Here is a 26,060-nt window from a genome sequence, read left to right as displayed (position 1 = left end):
TGACCCTGAGATCACTCACCCTCACATTAGTACTACCATTACTGTCATTCGCTTCCATTTCCCACTCTCTTCTTCCACTCCTGACTCCATCCCACTTTTTCTTTCTCTCTCCTACATTTCCTCGCTGAAATTCCGAGAAATGAACGACGAAATCGAGCCATCCACCTCGTCGTCGTCGTCGTCGTCTTCGTCAAAAGAACCAGTCTTTCTTCGAGCAAGAAGAGAGCCATTCGAGTACGGACTCCTCCCCATATCGAAGCTCATCTTCTCTGATGGAACAGCAACCCTAGGTCCCCTCAAAGAGAAGCTCATCCAACGAGCCTCCGCTTCTTCGCCCCCCTCGTCTCCCCTTCGAGTCGACGCTGATGGCATTTCCGAAGTCCTTCAGATCTCGATCGAGAACGCTCGTCTTGTCCTCGACACCCTCGCAGCCGTCCTCCACTCGGACTCTGATCCTCTCGTCTCTGCGAGCCCTCAGGAGCTCGATTCGGTTGGGGCCGATGTTAATTATCTGATTTTGTTTCTTTATATCCAATCCTACAAGAGGCTTCTCCCTAGGACGCATAAGGACTCAGTTGCTGTTGCCGATGTCTGGCCTTCGACTTCTGCTTTCGATGGATACCTATCGGCTCTATCCCCTTTACAGGTACAGCTAATTTGGTTTTCCTTTTGTTGAACTGTGGCTAAAGGGTTGGTTTTTTAAGGATCGTGCGATTTGATTTTTATGGATTGCGAGTTTGTATTTCAATAGATTCTAAGAATTTTTGTTGTTAACATTCCCAGAACGATAATTCAGTTCCTTTTTTTTTTTTTCTAGTGTCTTTCCTCACTGGTGGAGACGCATTCTTAATATGCGTTTTCTGATTTTTCCCTTCTTGGATGCTGTATAAACGGTTTTAGCAATCGCGGGTTTGTGCTACATTTAAAGATTGTTTGATGATTATGGCACGAAATCAGAAGATATATTTTAGAAGCTTGGAGGAATTTGTGCTTAGGGTCTATTACTCTATTTAGTAATATTCGCATCAACAACTTCAAATGACTTTTTTCTTCTCCTCCTGTTAGGCTGTTTTTCCTGAACGCGTTTAGTTATCCTACGTATCGTTTATATCTTATGATGCTTAACGTGTTCACTAGATTGTTACTTTGTCCATATGGTCTTATTTGGAACTGGGTGTGTATTAAGCCTCTGAATGAGCTCATTTCATGTTTATGGCTTAGATTTAGGTCATTAAATTCTCATTTTTCAAGCTTACCATGAGTTTTTGCAATGCTCAATTTATGTTTATGTGTTAATATTGGGTCACCTCATGCTTATTGTCTCAAGCTTTCCATAAACTTGGTTTTCCATTAATTACAGCTTGTTCGTAGCAACAGCCGTCGGTTTATGCCATCACAAGCTGATGAAGAGGCCCATCAGTTATCCTATTTACAGAAACACATGGCAAACATTCTTGCACTGCTGGCAGAGTCTGTGGAAGGCGATGAAGAGGAATCTCTGGTTGGTGAAATGACTATTTACTTTTTTTTCTCTCTCTTTTTTTATACAGTGTCTATCCATATCATATCATAGCATAGCATTGCATTGCATTGCAAAAAAAAATTTAGATCATTGCAAATAGTCTATCCATATTAGACTATTAAAGGATTTTTTTATACAGTGTCTATCCATATCATAGCATTGCAAATATTTTAGATCATTACCAAATTGTTTTTGGGACAATATTTTGTCATATTCTTACTTATCAATTTTTTTTTTTTTTTTTTTTTTTTTTTTTTCCGGTCAACAACATAGTTTCCAAGCAAAGAAAGGGGGAAAATAACACAAATAGAACGCTGTGTAGGACTAGAGGGTATACAGGACAAGCTAGTATATTGATATGAACTCTAGGAGATCATTAGTGAACCTTGTTTTGGTGTACCTTACAAGGTCCATGTGTCTGCATGGGCCTTTATCCATTGAGTGCATCTATAAATGAATCTCCCTCAACCTTCTGAAACCATGAAAATCAATTTAGGTGTTAACAAGGCATGCATCAAGTTTATTTATTTATTTTTTAAAGCAGCATGCATTAAATTTATTGTAGACATGGTTGTCAGAATGTTATGATTTACCATATTCACAATTTGTGAATCTAAAGAGCTCGAATTTGAATTTTGTGATTGAATCCTTTACTAAACAAACTTACAATTATTGTTCAACCCTTCTACTCAATTTATTAATATTACAATTTATCTAATTCTCATGATTGAAATTAGTTTGAGTGGATAAGATTGTTTAGCCCCCTTGCTTTGTAATTCTTCTTAATTTTAATGAATACATTTCACAGTTATTGATAAAAAAAAAGTTTGAGTGGAATCCAGTTTACTTTTTTTTTGTAGTTTTTTCAAGGGGCTTTTATTTTAAATTTAAACCCTTCATGGATTAAGGATTCTTTTGGTTATGTAAAACTCATTTAAAGACCTTTTGGACTTTATTTTCCATCATATGTTGGTTAAGACATTATGTGTGGGTTAAGTGACTTCGAAGTCAAAGATATCATCTTATGCATATAGGGTAAAACCAAGGTTCAAAGTATCGACACGTATCGTGCCGATGGCTTCCCGATACGCCCCTCCAGGGGTTGTATCGGGTCAGACCATGTTTCAGAGGGTAGCCGGGACTTAAACCGACCCATCTGAACGGGTTTTGAAAAAAAAAAATAAAACATAAAAAAGCACCGATACGGCGTATCGGCCTGTGTCAATACTTTGAACCTTGGGTAAAACTAGCATATTTTGTTTTGTTGGTTACTAGTTATAAAGGTTATATGCATTGAGAATGAAGTTGAATCAATTTTTCTATGTATTGGGGGGTTTTTTTAGTATATATTTTAAAATTTTTGACAAAAATAGGAATGACTATGATTTGCAAATTCATGATTTTATTCAATTCAACTTTCTGTATGGCTTATGATATGCTTAGTATTTTCAGAACATTTCATGGATAGAAACATTGAATGGAGAGACTGAATAAGGTTTAGAATCCTTGGTCAAGTTTGGAAATGAGTTCTAAGTTTTCCAACAAAAGTATAACCCTTTATACATTAAAAATTCTAGTTCTTTTAGGGGGTTACAGTTGTAGGTTTCCTCTGCATACATGCTTAGTAATGGGAGGTTCAAACATAATTTATACTCTCTGAAAGTGCTCAGCTTAGGTATCTTTACCAAGTCCCGCTGAAATAATTTCTGCTTCTTTTCTTTTCTATTGTATTTAGTCCATTTAATATCCTTATTTCACTACCTTTGCATTACTTATCTTGACAAGTATGGTAACAAGTACATTGAGATGAAGAAAAAGTCGAAGTAACCAGTCTTTTTCAGAAGCTTTTAAAAGTAAGGTTGGCATACAAATGGGGACAGTGTGGCTAATATGTAATATGTATAATAAATTTATGCAACATAAGATCATCAAACAGGAATGTGCTCTATCATTCCTGGGAAATGGATATGGGCTCCCAAGATTCCTTCCAAGATTTGCTCTTTCATGTGGATAACTTGGACATGGTACTCACCTTGGGTCATTGTTCTCTAGAGGTATGAACATCCAAAGCTCTCTTGTCCTTGGAGGAAAGATTGAGGACTGTTACATTGTTACCCAAACATAGCAACGACACAGCGAGGAAAGGCATGGCCTACAAAATTCACACTTAAAATTTGAGTATAAGAGACAATATGGCATCCTTGTACAGCTATCTGGGCATCATAGATTGAAGAATCAGACACCAGCTTGTTGATAGACTAATTTTTCCATTCAAGTCTTGCAGCATATTATCAAATTCTTTGGGGGACAGTGGCTGAAGTATGTGTCTTTCCTCATTAACGCTAGGCTGACAAGGGCTTTAACAAGAGGCCACATTGCCTGGAAGCTGAAGGTGGTGAGATCATCTTGTTGACCAAGGATCTGACCTTGAGTTGGTACAAATGGGTGCTTAAATGGGAGAAAACAACTATTTTGTTTTTAAGTCTATTTATCTGTTGTCTTGTTTGTTATTGAGAGGTGCATCTTAATATCTTCATGAGCTTGCTCCTAAATTGATAATGAACTCTTTATGTAGGTATTGACCTTAGAAAGGTTTGAACATCTTGGGTTCCTCATTCAGTTTGGTGAAAAGGGGTCTGAAGGAATTCCACTGAGCCAGGCCACACCTTTTTTTGCAAATTCTGATCCAGACATGCCTGCTGTCCCTGTGCCAGCAGCACAAGTTCATGATTGGATTCTACAAAATATAGCTACTGCTTTAGAGCATAGCTCAGAGAGAGTTTCTATGAAAGAAAATGGGCTACCCAATAGCTCTGATCAGGATGTTGCTATGGCTGATGCCTGCGCCAGTTCCTTCAAGAGTTCTACCTGTACCAGGAATCTGAGTTTTGTAGAGGGAGTTTCAAAAACTTCAATCATAAAGCAAGCGTCTGATCTGAAGGGTTCTTCTGTAAAGGTAAGAGATCACATGTTTACTGTATTTATTTTATTTTCCTTTTCATATTTCTTTCAGAAGTTTATTTTCATTGGAGTAGATGTTAGTTTGGCTAGATGGTTTCTTGGCTGTCAATAACAAAGGAGTATTAATATCTCAGTTCCGCTTTTCAGTATTAGTGATATTCTATATTCAAGAGTGTGTGTGTGTGTGTGTGTCTCATTGTATAGATGGTTTATGTCTCTACAGCCACTCACTGTATAGATGGTTTTTGTTTGTGTCTCATTGTAAAGATTTGGTCTTTAGTTTGCAAAAACATGTTTTTTTTCTGGAATGTCAATGATGTTTGTTAATTTCAATTCATATTTGGGATTTGTGGTTTCAATTTTTAGGTTTTACATTTCTTAATTTGATACATTGAGCATCCACTGTATATGCACTTTATTTTCAATGGCTTATGCAGGACCCTGAACCTTTGACCTTTGTGTTATAAACATAATGGTGTAAAACAAGCCATTTTCCAATGGATCTTTTAGCATTAGGTTTAAGTATGTATTTCTTGAGATGGCACCGTGCTTCAGCATGGCCAGTTAAATGTCATGGCAAAAGTAGGTACTATCACCATAGTGGCGTCTTTGCCATTACTTAACTTGATAATAGAGAAAGGACTCTGAGTTTACATAGAATGGTGATCTTCTTTCAAAATTATCACATTTCCAGTAACTCATAAGCTTGTAAAGAGATGCCACATAACCCATGACAAACCAACTAAAGAGACCATGGAAACACATACAGGATTGCCCTAGCGTATGCCCCAATCTTCAAGACATAGCAATGGGTGCAACGAAGCATCTGCATATAAGAGGCTGCTAGTTGGATTCCATTATCTTATCCCTTGTTTGATACTGCTTGTATATTTTTGGAATCTGTTGGAACTGGTTCTGGCTTCTATGATGCTGTCTGAATGAAATAATGGTGTGTCATCTCTTAATGATTTAAACACTAAAAGCTCTATTTTTTGATCAATAACAGAATCATTTCATTAGAAATTAAGAGAAAGTGCAAGGGCTGGGGGAGATAAACTCACTTAACTCTACTCATTAAAAAAAAAACCTCTCTTAACTCCCCTCAGAAAATAAAAAGAATATTACAGTACAGCCCAAAAAAACTGATCTCTTCCCACCCCTTGTTTGGCTAATGTATCTGCAAATGAATTAGCAGTTTAGGACTCCTGTTAACCCACTGCAGTCTTCCATACCCTGAGTCAGCCACTTGAAGAGTCTTTGTTCATTAAGATAAGGTCATATTACCCTTATCCTCCTTCCCTAACTAACCTGTTATCACCACTTTTGAGTCTCCTTCGATGATCAAACTGTTAATACTTAATTCCTTAGCCCTTTTTACGCCCTCCACCACTGCCATAACCTCAGCCCAGAGTGAGTCCCCAATTCTAATCGAGCATGAATACATAGCAATAACTACTCCTTCCTTTGTCCTGAAAACTCCACCAATCCCTGAAGGCCCAGGGTTACCTAACTGCTGGCATCAAAATTCAACTTAATATGTAACCTGGACATGGTGGAGAAGGAAGAGAGAGATTTCTACTTGGGGCCAAATCTGCCACTTCTAACTATTCAACAGAACCGCTATAGTAATATCATCAAATATGTCCATTGATTTTATCCAATGGACAACCCTAGCAATAATCACCTCAATAATTACCCTTCTATTTCTCTCCTCTACAAAAATTCTTTGGTTTCTTTCATCCTAGACTGTTCAACAAACTGCAGCTCTTGTGCATAACCACAGAATCCTTCCCCTCTTTTTTTCCAGCTACTAGCGGAAGAGTCAAAGAGGCTTTGCACGTTTGGTGTGTGTGTGTGTGTGGGGGGGGGGGGGTCCACTTGCGACCAAACAGAGAAAAAAACTAATCCCAAATAGAAGAAACAAAGGGGTAGAAGATTAGTAAGTGATGACAGGACTCACCATTGGCCTTGCAGAGAATGCGCCAGCTAGGGGATAAGCACTGAAAAAAGGCCTTTTTCTTTGAAGAAGATCGCAAGTGTTAATTCTTTCTGAGAACATTTCCTAGCAAAGAGCCCCAACCCGTGGTGGGACTGGTTTACCCCAAACTTCCTTAACAGGAAAAGGTTGCCCAAGGCTATTGGAAGGTTGAATTAAGGCTTTGGAAAAAGAGGCACAAGAGAAGTATCTAGAAGGGGAGAGGGTCCAAATTCGAGAGTCTAATTTAGAAGGATCCAATAAAACTTTTTGAAGAATTTGAAGCAAAGCCAAGACATTGTCCAACTCAGAATCTCTAAGGCCCCGTCTAAACCCCAAATCCCATTCTACCTCTAGATCTAAGCTCGAAGAAGACAAAAAAGGAAATTGTTCTCTTAAAGGTGAATTCCCCACCCAGACATGTTCCCAAAACTTAGCCAGGTTTCCAGAACACAGAGTATACCGGATTAAAAGGCAAGAATGATGGCTTGAATGGACTTCCAAGGCGCCGCATTGGTCGCATGAGATGATACTCCTGCATCCTGGCCCTCAGCTGCCAGCCCATGAATGCTTAATATCACCTTTGCCCATAGTTTATCCCTATCCAACGACAATCTCCATAGCCAGAACACAGAGTATACCTGATAAAAAGGCAAGAATGATGGCTTGAATGGACTTCCAAGGTGCTGCATTGGTCGCATGAAATGATACTCCCACATCCCGACCCTCAACCGCCAGCCCATGAATGCTTAATATCACCTTTGCCCATAGTTTATCCCTATCCAATGGCAATCTCGATAGCCATTTCCCTAATAAAGCTAAATTCCTGAGCCGGGACAAGAAAAGAAGGATCACTTGGTTAATTGGGAAATTGTGTGCAGAAGTAAAGAAGAGGGGGGCTTGGGAATTGGGAGGATAATTAGAAAGAATCAAGCTCTGTTAGGGAAATGGTTGTGGAGATGGCCTTTGGAAAGAGAGATTGTGGCATGAGGTGGTGGGAAGCATTCATGGGAGGTCAGAGAATGGATGGGATGCTAGTGTATTGAGGCAAGCTAACCTAGCAGCACCGTGGAAGGCTATTCACAACACCCTTCCTCAATTCCTCAATTTTATCAGGTATGAAGTTTGTTCTGGCAACTCTGTTCTTTTTTGGGAGGATATTTGGGTAGGAGACTCACCGTTAAAGGACTTGTTCCCTTCGCTTTTTTCTATTTCTTTGTACAAAAAAGAGGTGGTCTCAAAATTTGTTTCACCTTTGGGAACACCCTTAGATCCTACTTGGGATTTTGGGTTTCGTAGAGGACTTAGGGATGCTGAAATTGAGTCTCTTTCTATTTTGCTTGGTTGTCTTAATCAGGTTTGTTTGGATCCCTCCAAGCCAGATTAGAGAGTTTGGACTCCTAGACCCATTGGAACCTTCTCTTGTGCTTCTTTCTTCAAGTCCATCTCTCAACTTTCTTCTCACCAACCCTTTCCGTCTAAAGAAATTTGGTGCAGGCCAGTCCCCCCAAAAATTATGGCTTTTTGTTGGGAAGTATTCCATGGGAAAGTAAACACTTTAGACAACCTACAAAAGAGAAGACATTTTCTCTGTATTTCTCCTAATTGGTGTATCCTCTGTAGAGCTCACGGTGAGGATTGTTACCATCTACTAGTATCTTGTCCTTTTTCTGCAGACCTTTGGGCTTGGCTACTTTCGTTGTTTGGGGGTAGTTGGAGTCTACCAGCAGAAGTTCACATGCTCTTCAACCATTCTACCTTTTATTGGCCTACAAAAATAGGGAGAATTATGTGGAGATGTGCTCGTGCTGCTTTGACTTGGACTCTTTGGGAAGAAAGGAATCTCAGAATTTTTCAAGACAAGGAAAGGAACAGCCAAGATTTGAAAGATTGTGTGTTAAACAGGGCAATACATTGGCTGAAGACCTTGGAAATCTTCCATCAATTATCCTTTAATGATCTTTGGAGAAATTGGTCAGCAGTAGCAAGGTGCTCATCTTTAAAGGACAAATCAATTACAAGCTGGTCTCCTCCACCCGAAGGCTCAATAAAGTTGAACTTTGATGGAAGCAGCATGGGTAATCCAGGATTATCTGGAGTGGGGGGTGCTTTGAGAAATGAGAAGGGAGAGATTTTGTTGCTCTACTCAGGTCCCTTGGGAATTGGGAACTCCATCAGGGCAGAACTCTTAGCTGCTGTACAAGGGGTGCAATTTGCAAACCAGCTGGGGGTACAACACCTAATAATCGAGGGGGATTCCAAAGTGGTGGTGGGTTGGTTAAAAAATTCTGAAGAGGCTATGTGGCGATACAAGAATGAAATGAAGAAATTTAGTTGGTTGACAAGGAATATGTTGGTCACTGTACAGTGGGTGGGGAGATCAGCAAATACTTTGTCAGATGTGTTAGCTAAGCAAGGGGTAAATAGGGAAGAATTATTTTGGGCTCAGTTGTGATTATTGTTTTTCTTTCCTAGTTTACTTGTAAGACTCAAGGAGGGGCTGCAGCTCGTGCCTTTCGTTGGGATGATGTATGAACTCACTCTAAAGTTGCTTCTGAATCAATAAACTTATTATTATTCATCAAAAAAAAAAAAGCTAAATTCCTCTCTTGAATGTTCCCAATACCTAAGCCACCAAATGTCCTGCTCCTACTTACAATTTCCCACCTCACCTTATGGTCCCTCCTTTCCTTTCCAGGTTCCCACAAAAAAATCTCTCATTAACTTCTCAAGACATCTACAAACCCTAATTGGCATTTTGAGCACCGACAAAAAGTAGACAGGGGTTTCATTTTCATCTGTTGCCATTGTCTGAGATGGTGAGAGGGTGAGGGGGAGAGGGTGAAGCAAAGAGAGGGTTGGTGAGAGAGGAGAGGTTGGACGAGATTGAGTGAATTGGGGGGAGAAGTAAGACAGGGGGAAGGGGAGGAAGTTCAGGATTCTCAGTTGGAACAATAGCAGTCTCTTGAGGGTCGAGGGCTGAGGAAGATGGAATGGACGAGGGCAGGTTCAGAGTAGTAGGAAGGTGGAGGTTTGAGGTGTCGGTCGAAGCCAAGAATTTCAAGTTCGAAGAGGAAAGGATCAAAGGTGAGGATGTTTTGAAAATCAGAGAGAATAACAGGGCGACTGTGTTGGTGTCAAAGGAGGTCTTAGTCTGGTTGAAAGGTTTCATAGATGGGGCTATCAACTCTGGTAAGGTGATTGGATGGACAAACTCTTTGGCTGTACCAGGTAAGAAATATGTAACAGAATTGAAAAGAAACAGAAAGGGTTGGTTTATCTCTGTGGTGGAGTTTTTTGGAACAAGTGGAAAGCAACTACTGTGTGTGCCAGAAGGGAGGCTACGGAAAGGGTGGATGGATTTTGTGAAGGTGCTACAGTCTTTTCTTGTAGCCTTGGAAGTGAAGAGAGCAGAGGGGGTGAAGAGAACTGGTCAAGTTTCCAAAGACCAGGGTAAAAAAGTTTAGGAAGGGGCAGTTTCGTTTAGTTCCTCTGGGAGCGTAGAAGTGCAAGGCACTCCGACTGAAGTGGTGGTTCCTTGCGCGTCTAGTCCTCGAAGATTATTGGTAGGAGCAGGGAAGGATGAGTGGAAGAAAAGAAGGGTTTTAGTGGCCGATAGAGGAGTAATAGACTGGAGAAGGGTTCTGTGTACAGTGGCAGGGGAGTTAGGATCTGGGAGTGAAGCTTTGTTGTTCCCTTTTGTAGAGACGAAAGTTGTGCTTGATGTAGGCGACCAGGAGCTAAGTTTTAAAGCAGTAGTGGTGGATGGAGTTCTGATACAGGTTCAGAATTGGAGTCCATTTTGCAATGAAGTCAAAGTCCAAGATGGTTGTGTTCGGCTGAAGCTTGTAGGCCTTCCATTTCACCTCTGGCAGAAATCTGTTCTTGAACACATCGTGCATTGTCTGGGAGGCATCTTGATGAAAGCTGATAAACGATTTCTGGGTGCCGTGGAGTTACAGGTTGCTGGTGTAAGGCACGAGAACTTGCTGAGGGTCATTGAAATATGCTCAGATGATGCCTGATACAAGGTGTGGGTGGCCTCTGAAGTTGAATGGTCGTGGTGGGGAGGTGTTCCTAAGGTAGAAGATGATGAGCTGGCGGGGTGGTGGACACGTGGAGGGCGTTTGTTGGGAGTCAAAAAGGTGGAGCAGACGCAAGGTTTTTTTGGGGTTACTGAGCTGGTTGGGGAAAACCAAATGATAAGAAATCCTATTAAGGAAAATTTTTTAAATAGGTTTGAATTAAGCAACTTAATGGCGGGATTCTCTTCCTTTGCTGACGTGGCGAAAGGGCAGGGTGGGTTGGGGAGCCGAAAAGGTTTGTCTGAGCCGTTGAAGGTGGCGGGTGGGTCGGGCGGGGTGAAGGTTGAGCCGGGACAGAATTGGAAGGGCCCGCGTGACAACTTAAAAGGTCACGCGGGCGGGTCGGGTGGGCGTAACACCGAAAGGGGGATCCGGTTGAAGGACCCACGTGATAACTTAAGTCGTCATGTGGGTCGGGGCAAAGGGGCTTCTCTTGGGGCGCTGATAGACAGTGCTAATGGACTATCATCGTCCCAAGTCGTGAGAAAGGGGGGGGGGCTTGTGCGCAGCGGCGGAAGCTGGAGAAGAAACTGGTGTTGCAGTGGGTTTCTCGGCGATGTTTGGAGGAGCATAGCTAACTGCGACGCTCCGCAGAAAGTCCGAATCCAAGATTCGATAGGGACAGAACTGAAGAGAGGGAAGTGAAGGATGAAGGATGGGCGTAGTGCAGTGAAGGAGATGAAGAAGCGGAGGACCTTTCTGCTGATGGTACTAGTGTGGGCAGTGTAAACAACGAAAGTAGTTGTGCTAGTGGTGACGTGGATGGGTGGAATATTGCTAGCTTATTTCAGGGCGTAGGTTGCAATCGGATCAACTCATTTCCAAGATTATAGAGTGTGCAAGGATTATCAGAAGGGGTAAACCGGGAGAACAGGAAGTTGAGCAGGAACACACCATCTAGGGGTGAACCAGGGGTAGAGGGGAAAGATCACCAGGTTGGCCAAAGGACAGAAATACTTCCCAACCAACTAAAGGAGACAGATGTTTACCAACCTCTGGAACTTGAGAAGGAGGCCGGGAGCAATCCTTTTCTAGCCTGTCCACCAATCCCAAGTAACCCAGTGAATTCGGTTTGTGCTACTAATGTGTCTCCTGTGTCTTTGGTTCTAGATTCCGTTTCTGTTCCATGTCCTATAGCCCATGAATATGCAGCCGTGCTAGAAGGCGGGTTCTCCGAGGAGGGGGAGAAGGGGATGAAGGAAAATGGGAAGGTGAGGGAAGGAAGGTTTAGGAGTGAAAAAGTGTGGGAAATCATTGAAAAAGTGTTTAAGGAAGTGGAAGAAAAATTGATTTGGAGGAGGGAAGGGGAGGAAGGAAGAGGGGAGGGGCTAGTGGAGAGGAGGGAAAGGTTTGAGGGTAGAGATGGAGGGAAAGGAACAGGGAAGGAGGGAAGTAATAGGAGAGGGAGGTTGGATGGAGAGGAAAGAACAAAGGTGGGACCAGGGGAGAGGAAGAACGGGCTGATGGGCAGAGATGGAGGGGTTTCTGTAGGAAGGGTAGGGGTGGAGGACTCGGTGAGAGAAGACTTGCTAGCTGAATTTATAGAGAAATTGGGTTGTAGGTTGGAAGATTTGAATGTGTTGAAAGAAAGATTACAGAAGAGGAAGAAGGAGATTAGAACAAAGAAGAGGAGATTGAGTGAAGTAGAGAGATTGAAGAGAGATGTAGGAGACAACAATCTCGGGGTAAAAGGAGATAGGAGGAAAGGGGGAAAGTAGTGGAAGGTGGCAAGGGGTTTAAATAAGAAGTGGAATGAAGATCCTCAGTTGGAATGTGAGGGGAATTGGGAGTGCAAGGAAGAGAGCGACAATAAAAGAGGTAATAAAACGGTTTGACCCAGACATTGTGCTGTTGCAAGAGTCTAAGAGAATGGAGTTTAATAGCAATTGGGCACGGAGTGTTTGGAAAGCCAAGGGGGTCAGTTGGGTGGCTGCTCCCTCTTGGGGTGCATTCGGGGGGATTGTAACAATGTGGAAGAGGGATGTGGTTGAAGGCCTGGAGGAGTTGATCGGAAAGTTCTCGGTTTCCGTGAAGTTTAAGCAGCTTGAGGGTGATTTTACGTGGGTTCTCACAAATGTTTACGGACCGAATGACTACAGAAAGAGAAAGGAGTTGTGGGAGGAATTGGCGGATGTTAGAGGGTTGTGGGATGGGCCCTGGTGCATGGGTGGGGACTTCAATGTGATTAGATTCTCGGAGGAATCCAATAAGGTTAACCAGAGAGTGACAAAAAGCATGAGGAAGTTTAACAGCTTTGTGGATGACTTTGAGCTTAAAGAGATCCCCCTAGCACATAAGACATTTACTTGGTCAAATCTCCAATCTAGACCCATTTGCTCTAAATTGGATAGATTCCTGTTCTCTCTGGATTGGGAAGTCCATTGGGGAACCTTGGCTTCTAGAGCTCTTCCAAGGGTGACCTCCGATCATTGGCCCATAGTGTTATGTAAGGAGGAAAGAAGGCGTGGAGGTCCTACCCCCTTTAGATTTGAAAGTATGTGGTTACTCCACCCAGGGTTTAACAACAAAGTGAGGGAGTGGTGGTTTGAGTGTAACCCATTGGTGGAATGGGAGGGGATGAAATTCCATAAGAAACTTCAATTTTTGAAAGCAAAAATCAAGGAGTGGAATTTGGTGGAGTTTGGGAGGATAGAAAAAAGAAAGGGAGATCTGCTGGATAAGATTGAAAGCCTTGACTCTAAAGAAGAAAGGGGAGAACTTGGAGAGGAAGACATTGAGCTCAGGAGAGATTTAAGAAGACAGTTAGAGGATTGCCTGCACAAGGAGGAAATTAGCTGGAGGCAAAAATCTCGGTGTAAATGGGTGCAAGAGGGGGACAAAAACACTAGGTTTTTCCACTCTCTAGCAGAAGGCAGGAGAAGGAAGAACCTGATCTCCAAATTGGTAGTAGATGGAGTTGAGCTAGTGCATCAAGAGGAGATTGCCGGGGCTTGTGTGGAGAACTTCAAATCTATCCTAAGAAGGCCTGTGTGTAGAAGGGTGTGGGTAGAAGGTTTGGACTAGCCAGATGTAGGGGTGGAGAACAGGAGAAAGGTTGGAGAGAAGCTTTAGTTTAGAAGAGATCAAGGAGGCTGTATTTTCTATGGATAGAACAAAAGCCCTAGGGCCGGATGGGTTCACAATGGGTTTTTATCAGGACTGTTGGGACATTTTGAAAGATGATCTTTTGCAGGTATTTGAGGAGTTTTACAGGAGAGGAATTGTCAACCCGGGTGTGAATTCCACATTTATAGCCTTAATTCCAAAAAAGAAAGATGCTTCCCACCCGAAGGATTTTAGGCCAATTAGCTTGGTTAATAGCTTGTATAAGATCATTGCAAAAGTGTTGTCTTTGAGGCTGAAGAAGGTTTTGCCAGATATCATTGCACACTACCAAGGAGCTTTTGTGAATGGAAGACAAATCACTGATCAAATTTTAATTGCTAATGAGAGTGTGGAGAACTTTAAGAGGGATAAGAAGAAGGGAGTGGTTTGTAAGTTGGACTTGGAAAAGGCTTATGACTTGGTGGACTGGGAATTTTTGAGGAAAGTTTTGACTAAATTTGGGTTCGGGGCTAGATGGTGTAAGTGGACCATGGGTTGTGTCTGGAATTGTCATTACTCAGTGCTAGTGAACGGGACAGTGGTAGACTTCTTTCCAGCCAGTAGGGGTATAAGACAAGGAGACCCCCTTTCTCCTTTCTTGTTCATTCTAATGCGGAGGTTTTGGGGAAATTGATTCACAGAGCAGATTCTAGGGGGCTCATTAGAGGCTGGAGCGTTGGGAGGGCGGAAACCCCTCTTACTCACTTGCAGTTTGCTGACGACACGATTCTGTTTTGTGAAGGCGGTAATGTAAGCTTTATTAGGAATTTGAAGTTGGTGATACAACTGTTTGAGCAAATATCCAACTTGAAAGTTAACCTTGGGAAAAGTTGTGTTGTGGGGGTGAATTTGGAGGAGGGAGAGATCAGGGAGAGTGCTGAAGTATTGGGGTGTGAAGTCTCGGGTTGGCCTTTGAACTACTTAGGGTTGCCTTTAGGGGATAATCCCATGAGAGAGAGCTTTTGGAACCCGATGGTGGAAAGGTTCGAAAAAAGACAGGTGTCATGGAAAAAGAACTACCTCTCTCTTGGTGGGAGAATTACTCTTATTAAGGTCACGCTTGCTAATTTACCTATCTTTTTCCTGTCGGTGTTTAAAATCTTAGTGAAGGTTGCTAATAGATTGGAGAAGTTAATGAGAGATTTCCTGTGGGAACCGGGAGAGGAAAAGAGGGATCATAGAGTGAGCTGGGAGATGGTTTGTAGGAGTAAGACATGTGGTGGCTTGGGGCTTGGGAATATTAGGAGAAGGAATATGACTGTTGGGAAAGTGGTTGTGGAGATTCCCATTGGAGAAGGAGAAGCTTTGGGCTAGAATAGTGGCAAGTATTCATGGGCTGGAGCATAATGGATGGGACGCTGGAATCAGAGCTAGGACCACAAGCAATTCTCCTTGGAAAGCATTCATGACCTACTACCAGTTTTCTCCCCTAATATCAGGTATGATTTGAATTCCGGTAACTCCATAAAATTTTGCGAACAAACCTGGGTGGGGAGTGCCCCTCTAAAGGATTAGTTTCCTTCTTTATTTGCTCTTTCTGATTTGAAAAATGAGCCAATCTCGTCTTTTACCACCCCGTCCTCTTCCATTTCTGGGATTGGGTGGAACTTGGGTCTAAGAAGGGATTTGAGGGACTCAGACTTTGACATTATTTTGAGCTTTATTGCAATTCTTGATAACGTTGTCTTAGACCCCACTAGAGCGGACTCTAGAATTTGGACACCTTCTTCCAATGGCATTTTTACTTGTGCTTCTTTCTTCAAAGTCTTAAGTCAGTCCACCAGTCCTACCTCCCCTCCTTTTCCTGTTGATGAGGTTTGGTGCAGAGCAATACCTCCTAGGGTTGGTAGTTTTTGTTGGGAAGCCTATCTGGAAAGAATCAACACTGGTGATTTACTCCAAAAGAAGAGACCCAATACTTGTTTGTCACCTCAGTGGTGTGTTCTTTGTAAAGCGGATGGGGAGACTGGTTTTCACCTACTGGTGTCTTGCCATTTTGCGAGGTCAATTTGGGAATGGGCTTTGTCCCTATTTGGTTGTTGTTGGAACCCCCCATCAGACTTGCAAGGCCTTTTTTCCCCTTCTTTTTTCAGGTGGCGGATAAAAAGGGGAAGGACAATGTGGAGAGGACTAAGGGCTGCAGTATGTTGGACACTTTGGGAAGAAAGAAACTCCAGGATATTCTCAGAAGCTCAGAGAGGAGCAGCAGATCTGAGGGCTATCATTCATATTAGGGCGGTACAGTGGCTGAAATCTTTGGAGCTTTTCACAGATTACATTGTGGATGACATGTTGAGGAAGTGGGGTGAAATTGCAAGTTGCACACAAACTAAGTCAGTAATGAGTGTGGCTTGGACCCCTCCACCTAGTGGATTCGTAAAACTAAACGTTGATGGGTGTAGCAGGGGAAATCCGGGACAATCGGGGATTGGGGGTGTTTTTAGGGATGAAAATGGGGTCATTTCTGCCATGTTCTCAGGCCCAATTGGAGTGGGTGACTCCCTTAGAGCTGAGATCTTTGCAGTTATGGAAGGAGTCCAAAAAGCTAAGGAGTTGAACATCAGGAAACTCTTAATTGAAGGGGATTCAGAGGTGGTGATAGGGTGGCTGCTTAAAGATCACAATGGCTTATGGAAGTACAATAATGAGAGGAGGAAATTCAAGTGGCTGGTGCGGGAGATGGAAGTTAAGATACGTTGGGTTAAAAGATCGGCTAATTCCCTAGTTGACGGTTTAGCTAAACAAGGGGCAGAAAGGGATTCGCTTTTTTGGGCCAAGCTGTAACTTTAGTGTGTTTTCTTTCTTTTCTCCTTTTTTCCTTTTCTTGAGGTTCTTTGTTGCTCTTGGAAGATAAGCGTGTTTGTCTTCCTTTTGTAAATCTTCTATTGATGAATTAATGAAAGTGTTATTGATAAAAAAAAAAAAAAAATAGACAGGCAAATTGGCCAAAGTTGACTTGATTAGAGTGATATTTATATAGCTGTAACTATACATTGATAACAGTGTTGGTGTTCTTGATTCTTTCAAGTAACTGTCATATACAATCTGCTTGATCATATGTTTGAGTGTCATATCAAATTTTGTCTGTCCAAATTGCTTAAGGGAGCAATGTATATTCACTATTTTCTTTTGATTAGTGACAAAAAAGCAATGAAAAGAAAAGGGGAATGGAAAACTGATAAAAGGAGAGAGAATAAAGAGAAAAGGGGAATGGAAGAACCAAGGTTCAAAATATCGATATGCCCGATACGCCGGTAGAGGTGTATCGGTAGTTTTTTTAGGTTTTACTTATTTTTTTCAAAACCGGTTCAGAGGGGTCGGTTTAAGGTCCAGCTACCCTCTGAACCAGTGGCTGACCCGATACAACCCCTGGAGGGGCGTATCGGGAAGCCATCGGCATGATACGTATTGGTTGATACGGGTCGATATGTATCGATACTTTGAACCTTGGGAAGGACCACCAAAAGAAGGGGGGAGAAGGGAGAGAAAGAAGTTATGGTGCTACAGCAAACCCCTGAACATATTCAGTTGGGTTGGGGCATGATGATGATAACAGCTTTGGACCTGGTCTTTTGTGGTGTCTGTTTGATGCCAGATTCCATATATTTCCATATGTCTTTAAGTGCTAAAAGCATTGCCATGGTATGGCTACTCATTGTATAGGGGGATCTCATGTATACGATCATGCTGTTTAGATCATAATGCAATACGGTGCAATGGATGTTCTACCTTCTTAAGGAGTTCTCTTCATATTGTTGTTTTTGTTTCCAACAAATATTTGCTTATTTGACGAACAGGCATCTCCATAATCAAATCCCTACATGGAGCTTAATTTATTCCATGATAGGCATTTAGGGATATGACTGACCTTCATCTGCTATACTAATAAAACATGGATAGTGCCTCTATTTCAATTTCAGTTAGTTATTTTTGAGTTTTGTAATTTATGTTATATGCTTTATGCATGCATATACAGACCAGAAGTTCCATGGTTTTCATATGAGGCTAATATTTCTCTTAATATTATTTTTGCCTAATTTTTTTTTTATTGCAGGTTTTAAATTGTCATGACTCAGTGATATACATATTAGCACCCTTAAGATATGCCACTGTTTATGGATGTTCTGATGCAACTATAGTTCTTGGAGCTGTTGGCAAGGTATCAATGTTTTGAATATTGTAATTGTATTTTAAGTCAGAGAAAGTTGAGTTGAATTGAAGCATGAATCCTATTGTTAATTTTCTGCTTTCTAAAAAATTTATTGAAAAATGAAAGCATGTATGCTAAAGCTTAAATATATAAATGGTTTTTTTTTATCACATTTTCAATCCACAACCACCTTATAAGTAATTAAAATACAAAATTTGCAACCTGTATAAAGTGTAAGGATGATATAATCAAGTTTGACTTGAGAAATTAACCGACCCTTTAAACTACATATGATGAAAATTAACTGAAGATGTTCTTTAAATATTCTATAGAAAACTTAGTTTACCTTTCCTTTTGTACCATTTTTATTTTCCCTTCTATTTTAATGAATTATTTTTATCGTTTCTGATAAAAAAAGTCTATAGAAAACTTCAATGCCTTATTCTAGTTAGGGTTTTAAAATAAAAGCCCGCTGCTAAAAATTGAAAAAGAAATAAAGAAATGGCAATGTACAAAATTTGGTCCTAATCAATTTGATTCAAATTGTATGATTCACGCAATAACTGTGAGGATTTTTTGAAAAAGGGATTTAATCATAAGATTCAAATTGATACCCTTATGATTCATGATTTAAATTGTGAATCCTGTTGTAAACTGTAAGATTTTAACAGTCATTTAAATTATGCATTGAGATGTGAAGACTACCATTTATTCACTTCTGAATACCGTGATCTATTCTGATTCTTTTGCCCTTTCTTAAAACAAGACACCTCAATCTCTAACCCCTGGTAAGCCCATCTCAATTTTTTTAAAGAACCACATACATTCAAGAGAAACAAAAAAATGTAGGACCTACTTACAGTTCCATAGCTGTATGACAAAGTAGATTGTGCCAATCTAATGCTTTTCTTTTTCTGTAGTTTGTAAAGAAAAAAAATAAAGGACTCCCTTATACATGTACAATTAGTATTCTCCTTTCCTATAAATAGGTATAAATGAAAGAAGAAAAGGGGGTCATGTATAATTGCAATTTACTTACAATCTGAAAATAATGCAGGAAATAAGAAATAGTATGCAGAGAAATAAAAGAAATCAGCAAGAAGTTTTAGCTCTTACCTAGAGAGGCATCGTTCTAAATGCAAGAAGTGTAAGGGGTTTCTAGAGCCTGAGGCACAAGGAAATAACTTGAATAAAGTGAACCTGGGTTTAGGTCAGGTGCACCCCAAAGATAAACCTCAGCTGTGAGCCTAGGGGCATTCCTTTAACACTAGATAACACTAGGGAGATGAGAGGATAAAGAAAAAGGAAAACTGCAAGAACACTAATCTTAGCCACCACCACAAGTTTCATCCTTTCAATCCATTAGTTCTCTTTTAGAAATTCAATCATAAAAATTCAGTTTATTGGGTCACTAGAATGGCTTGGATCTTCCTTTATAGATGCAAATTTAGACTTGAAAGTGTAGAGAACACTGATGTGGGCCCCACTGCAGTGGTCCCCACTGTGTTCGTAGGACAGCAGTGTAGTTATTTGTTTCAGTTATAGTAGTGTCAGTTTGAGTCAGTTTGTTAATTCAGTTGTTATTTATTTCAGCTTTTATTTACTTTATTTATTATGTAAGTACTAAGGGCAGATGTGTCTTTTCCATTATGTACTAAACATAACCTATAAATAATAAGAGAGTGGCGGCGGCAGATCTGTTAGAATCTGTCCCTCCTTTCAACCACTTGTGTTCTCCTGTTTCTCTTCTATTCTCTCTCCTTTCTCTCACTTTTCTTCTGTTTTGTAAACCTAAAACCTATTAGGATTCAATACTGATTACAGTCTTGATCTTCTACTGAAAGTTACGACCAACAACTTGTAATTGCGCTCTAAAAAAGTTCATATATAACCCATAGGTACTTTCTATACATTCTTAAATTCTAACTACTTATCCTATTAATGCAACTCCAAGATCGAAAAAAACCTGAAAATACTCTAATTCTACCACATACTGAAACCATGTTTGTAACCCCCTTTAAAAACATTGGATTCATAAGATATTGGTCTTGTAGGATAGGAAACTGAGCAATCTATTAAAGGATATCAAAGTCCAAGTCAATGAACAAGTTCCAATCTTAAAATGTAATCATCTGAAAATTGACATACCTATTACTTAAATTTCAAACTATTTGGACCATTTAAGATGATTGAATCTATTCCTATACACCAGTAAAGTAGAAAATAACTCAAAAAGCTCAAGAAAAAACAAAAAAAAACCCTGAAAATTACAAAATTTCCATATGGAGGAATCTGGAGAAAATTGATCTGAGTGTTCCATAATTTGAATTTCCTGTATTTTACAGGCTGTAAGAGTGGAGCACTGTGAGCGCGTGCAAGTGATTGCAGCAGCAAAACGAATTTGTATTGCCAATTGTCGTGAGTGCTTGTTCTTCCTTGGGGTAAATCAGCAACCACTTATTCTTGGAGATAATCATAAGCTGCAGGTAAGAAGGTTTGTCTCATGCTTTGTGTACATCATGGCTTTGCTATCCTGTATAACTAACATAGCCCTCCACAATATAGTTATCCACCTTTCAAGATTTGGTTCAAACATTGCTTTTACATTCTCTTTGAGCAATGCTCTTAAAAAATATTCTTATTTGATTTAGTGGTAATTTGGTGCAAGTTCTTTTTGATGATCAATTTGTAGTTCATACCCCTTGGTTTTTTTAGGCCTTATTAGTGGTTAGCTAACTTTTAGAAAAGAATGCTTCTAAAATTCCTTTCTGTTTTGCATTTTAAGATGGCACCTTTTTTTATCAACACTTAATCTGTTTTCTTTGGGGTTTAAAGATTTTGAAGGTTTTCTGTGATTTTGTCTGTTTGCATTGTTTACAATATCTTGTTATAGTTTGCTGAAATTGTATGGGTGTGGTCAAAATAGCTGGGTTTAGGTAAGTGCATGTGCATCTCATCTCAGTTTAAACCCAACCACCGAAAGATGTTGCTGATATGCTATCTTTATGTCAACCTGAATCCCAATCTTGGTTTTAAGTCACTAATCCTGTTGTGGAGCAATTGACCTATAAATGCCATTGAACAGTGAATTACCACCCTGGAATTCTGAACAATCACTATTTTTGAATGTTTCTTTTGTCAGGTGGCACCATATAATACTTTTTATCCACAACTGAAGGAACACATGACTCAAGTTGGTGTTGATACAAGTATAAACAGATGGAATGAACCCATGGTGCTGGGTATGGTTGATCCACATGATTCGTTATCTCATCCTGCAGGGGTCTCTGATGTTCAAGCAGAGTCAGCAACATGTCTTGATCCTGATCAGTTCACAAATTTCTTGGTATTTTCATATTTCTCTGGGACCTAGGCACTAGACTGTATTCTAGTTCTAGGTGCTGCATATGCAAGTTTGGTTGCAAATACGCATTGACCTTTTCCTCGTGGATGTTTAAAATAATCTGTAGCTGAACGTCATCGCGATTGTTTATTAGTTGATCTTCACCTTACTTGAACTGTCTATTGGATATGATGATATGCCACATTTTCAATTTCCAAATCAAAATGTCAATCACTTTATTGTGGAAAGCTGTGTTGCATAACCTGCTTTGGTTTTGTTGAGCAGATTCCCAACTGGGTTGGAGGTGAATCACCTGAGTCCACTAAACACAACCCATTTTCATTGCCTGAGACCTACATGGCATCTCAGCAAAAAAATGTATGTGGCCTTACCTATGCTTGTTGTTGCTACTGCTGTAACTTTTTTGTTTAATTGACTGCCTTTGTGATTTTTATTTACAAGGTTTGCATGTTTTATTCTTGTGAAAATTATCATTCCACCTCACAAAATTTTTATTTTTATTTTTGGTTTTATTTTGCAAGTCCCCCACCTATGATACACATATCCTCCCCTTGTATTGTGTCCAGATTCCCCCACTTGTCACTGTTTGTACAGTGACAAATTTGTGAGGTGGGGGAATCAATAATTTACCCCTTTTTTCATATTTACAATTACAATATATTCTTTGCTTACGCACAGACCTTAGACATGCTTAGGTGCATGCGCCAAGGGTCATTCCGGATTCTTGTGATTGGCCCAGTAAACCAGCAGAATTGTAGATTATTTGAATTTGTCAAAGGTGACCATATAACACATCTTGGTTGCATGATTTTTATTGTATTGTGGCATGTGACCAAGATGGAAGTCCTTGGCTGCCACACCTGGATAAGGCTGTCAGTTTGATGTTAATTTTTATTCCATTATTCTGCCTCCAATACTGAAAATATTGAATATCCGTTTCTTTGCCAGCACCAGAATTTAGGGGAAATAAAGCAAGCTTTGAGAGACTTGCAGCTTGAAGAGAGTCGAAAACGGGAACTATCAAACGCTCTCCACATATACTTCAAAGACTGGCTATATAGTAATGCTCATGTCCCCTTCTATTTCTTCATTTTGTTCTCTTATTGAATAATGTAAATATCCTGGAAAGGCATTTTTTATGCTATTTGGAAATTTAATTTATAATATGCTTATATGTCTTAATAGTAATACATCTGAGCATTTCACTTGAAAAAAAGAAAAGAAAAATCTGAGCATTTCCACCCCTGCTTATCAAAAGGAATTATTGCTTAGGAATCTTATTCCTGTTGCAGCTTTCTATGTCTAACTAGATAGGCATCTTATGGGTTATAACTGCATCATTGCTTTGTAATGCATTTGTGTTCTCTCATAAGTGGGAAAATTTAATTGCTTGATGGATGTAACAGCAACAATTCATTGATTTGAATTTGGTGTTTCAGTTTCTGCAGAAATGATATTAGAATTCAATATTTTGAGCTTTCTTTGAAACTTGAACACCACTTTAACACCGTTTCCTGTTTTTAAGGTAGTCTCTACATTTCAATCCTGTGGAAATTTGGAAATGGTATTAAGTTTCTGCATTGAACAATATACAGGGAAACATTAGGAAAAGAATGGGAAAGTTTCATAAAATGTTACAGAGTTCTTATCTTTTTCAAGGAAATATTAGGAAAGGATAGTATTGTTCTCTAAAATTTTAGACAGCCTTGCTAAAGCTTTTATACGTCCTTCCCCTTTTTTGCAATAAAAGTTGTACTTTTCTCAAAAAATAAGTTTGAGTTAAAATATTAGTTTTTTATTGTTTTTTTATTTTTAGGGTTTAACCAACATGTATAGTGTCTTGAACCCTTGAAGACTTCAAAACCTGAACTGTTTTTTTTGATAAATGTACTTCAAAACCTGAACTGTTAAGCATGAAGGAACTCAAAATTATGTCCAGTCAACACATATTGATCATTCTTGTTCTCATTCCTCTTTCATCCTTTCTTTTCTTTTCTTCCTTTCCTAAGACAAAAATAGAGGCTCAGTCCCTCTATTTTTTGAAATTTCTTTTTTTATCTTGTATTTTTTTCATGAATATGTTGCTTTTGCTGACTTTCTTGCCAAACAAGGGGGTATCAAGGGAAGAACTATTTTTGGCAAGCTTGTAACTTCTATCTAGGAGAGGTTGCACCTTGCACCTCTCCAAGGGATGCTTGTAACAGCTTATCTTCTTTGATTAATGAAATTATCTTTCAATTATCAAAAACAAAAGTTTAAACATTTTTTATGAAGATTATAAACAATTAATAGTGAAAGATGATTGCTGCTTGCCATGGAACCTAGGGAGTTTGCCTAGATGTCTTGAAAAGTTTGCCTCAGGGTCCACTCCCTTACTTCGACAATCATGAAATACAGAGATAGCTTAACTTGTGGAGCAATGAGTTCACACGGTCACCACACTTACGACCCTCTAACAAAACACAGGCATGCTATTTAATCAAATGAAAAGTCAAATTATCCAGTGAGTGCATCTTGATATTGCTACCCCAACTGACACACTACAACCTGCTAACATATAAAAAAAATAGAGTTTGAACAATGGGTTCACACGACCTCAACACTTTCATGCGATCCTTGAAACACAAGCATGCTACCAATTAAATGAAAAACCGAAACACTGAATGAGTGCATGCTTGATTTAGTTTCGATGAGTTCACATGGTCACAACACTTTCTTGCAACCCTACAATAAAACATAGGCATTCTAGCAATCAAGTGAAAAATCAAATCACCCAATGAGTGCATATGCCTTTTTTCTACCCCCAATGATACAAAAATAACCCACTAACATGTGGAAAAATAGAGACTACCTCTTAAGGTCTACTACCTTAGTATGCCAATCAAGAAATGCCAAGGTAGATTACCTCTAGAGTGCTGCCTAGGCGATAAGGCGCTTGTGGAGGATCACCTCACTTAATTGGCAAGCTAGTTTTTGCAAGGTGCTCTTGGTAGGTTTAATTGAAGATTGTCTCAATGCATTATTCCATTTTCCATTTATTCTTGTGGCTCGGTTAGTTTTCCTTCGTAAACTCCAAAGTTTGTACAAGTTTCTACTTATATGCAGTGCAAGTAATCTCATTTTTTCATGAATCACTTTCTTTTTCCTTGTTTTAGGTTGAATTTCTTTCAGTAAAGCTCCTTAAGATCAAACCAACAGTTCGATACTGATTTATTTATTTTTTTCACCTTATTTACTTGTAACAGTTTAGGGGTGTTTGCCAATATGTGTGATTTTGTTTTTAAAAACAAAAACAAGAATGCCTCGATGAGTTTTCCATATGACTTAAGATGTGCTTAATTTATGATCTATATCAGTTTTTCTAAGAATAAGTTGTGTAACTTGAACTTTTGTTGTTTCTACTGGGTAAAAAAAAAGTTAAGCATTGCGTCCAGCTGGATTCTTCACTTTCAATTATTTAAATTGGATGTGAGTGAAACATGAGTAACTTTGGTGCTTGCTTGCATTTATGAAACTTAAAGAGAAAATGAGGACTAACTGAATCCTATCTTCATGTGGCAGCTTCTGGAAATATCCGTCAGCTTTACTGCCTACAAGGTGACTGAGGTTGTGAGGTGTTTAGGGCATAATCAAGCTCTTGAAGAAATTGTAAATTGTAGTGTGGTTCCCTGTCTTGGTCATTGACCGTTCACGTGACCCTGCTTTTATTAGGACTGCAGGCAACAAAGAATCAGCCACATGCGAGTGATGCACCTGATTATGTGTTGACACTGACACAACAAGACCAGGGGGATATATGGGACTGGGATCAATCTCTCTGTATTTGTATTAGCCAAGGTTCAATCCTTGTGAAACCGAGGTATATGGTTTCATGGATTTAGCGTTTTTATCCTTTAATCTTTGAGTTTTCTTTGGGAGTCGATTGCTGTTAACCTTGTATTAATTGCAGTAACTGCCTCTAGATATAACAGCCTCCAATTTCACCTAATAACGATTCAGTAAATACCTACAATCAGAGGCTAATCATCATTACCACAAACGAGGAATTCCAGTAAACAACGCCTCTTGAAATGACATGCTATTTTACCGTTATGAGATGATGTTTACCTGTCAATATAATATAATCACCTACTAGGTATCTGAGCTAAGCTTTCGACTTTTCAATTTTAATCGTACTCATTCAAGATGATAAATTGTTTTTTTTTTTTTTTATGTTTGATTAATTGCAATGTTTTATCTGTATATCGGAGTTGCAATTCTAGCAAGATCCAACCGAAAAGTAGATCGCTCGATGTTTGGAGATGTTGTCTCGTCCGTGTTTGTTTTATTACTTTTCATATGGCTTTCGCGAGAACTGCGACAATGGTTACAACAGCCAGTAGACGCGAGCTGTTAAACTCGAAGATTTTTTGACTAAGTTCTCAACTAATCCATCGATTCAAAAACTGGGTACGTGTTAGAGTCTTTTGGTCATTCTACACTATAAACTCCGGAAAATGGGCTGTCAACAGAGCTCTCTTCGAAACCTTGGTATGAACTTCCCTTTCTCAACGGTAGTCGGAGAGGTGGTATGGACTATGTGGTCTGTGGTCAATTCACTTATTCACACTATTCACCAGTCGGGGTATATGCTGAATTTGCAGTGCTCAATTGTCTACTAGTTCTTGACTGACTGTTCCAGTTGATCTTTTCCGGATCATTCTAAATTCTATACTTTTAGCAGATAGAAAAATAACTGTCCAGGCTATGCATACATTATCATGTAGCAAAGTAAGGTTTTAAAAATCATCCCGGAAACAACCGTTCTAGCTACCAGTTTCTGGGTCAGTGGTTTGACCGTCCAGGTCGAACAGTTTGGATGGTTTGCATTATTAGGGCAAATATTTTTCATATAAAAG

The 26,060-nt window shown here is 39.7% G+C and overlaps 1 protein-coding gene across 1 annotated transcript; it reads left to right on the top strand.

Annotated features, from left to right (window-relative positions):
* Nucleotides 1-25,201, top strand: LOC104597514 (uncharacterized). Its single transcript, XM_010259095.3, has 9 exons — nucleotides 1-646; nucleotides 1,361-1,501; nucleotides 4,098-4,478; nucleotides 17,703-17,807; nucleotides 20,144-20,284; nucleotides 20,941-21,144; nucleotides 21,427-21,519; nucleotides 22,111-22,222; nucleotides 24,724-25,201. The coding sequence occupies exons 1-9, from the start codon at nucleotides 140-142 to the stop codon at nucleotides 24,765-24,767; spliced, it is 1,728 nt and encodes a 575-aa protein (XP_010257397.1). The 5' UTR covers nucleotides 1-139; the 3' UTR covers nucleotides 24,768-25,201.
* The last annotated feature ends 859 nt before the right edge of the window (nucleotides 25,202-26,060 follow it).

This window comes from Nelumbo nucifera, chromosome 7, assembly GCF_055504915.1.
Source record: "Nelumbo nucifera cultivar China Antique chromosome 7, China Antique-T2T, whole genome shotgun sequence".
Lineage (NCBI taxonomy): Eukaryota > Viridiplantae > Streptophyta > Magnoliopsida > Proteales > Nelumbonaceae > Nelumbo > Nelumbo nucifera.
The sequence above is the reverse complement of the archived record's forward strand: the minus strand, read 5'-3'. Positions and strand labels throughout refer to the sequence as shown.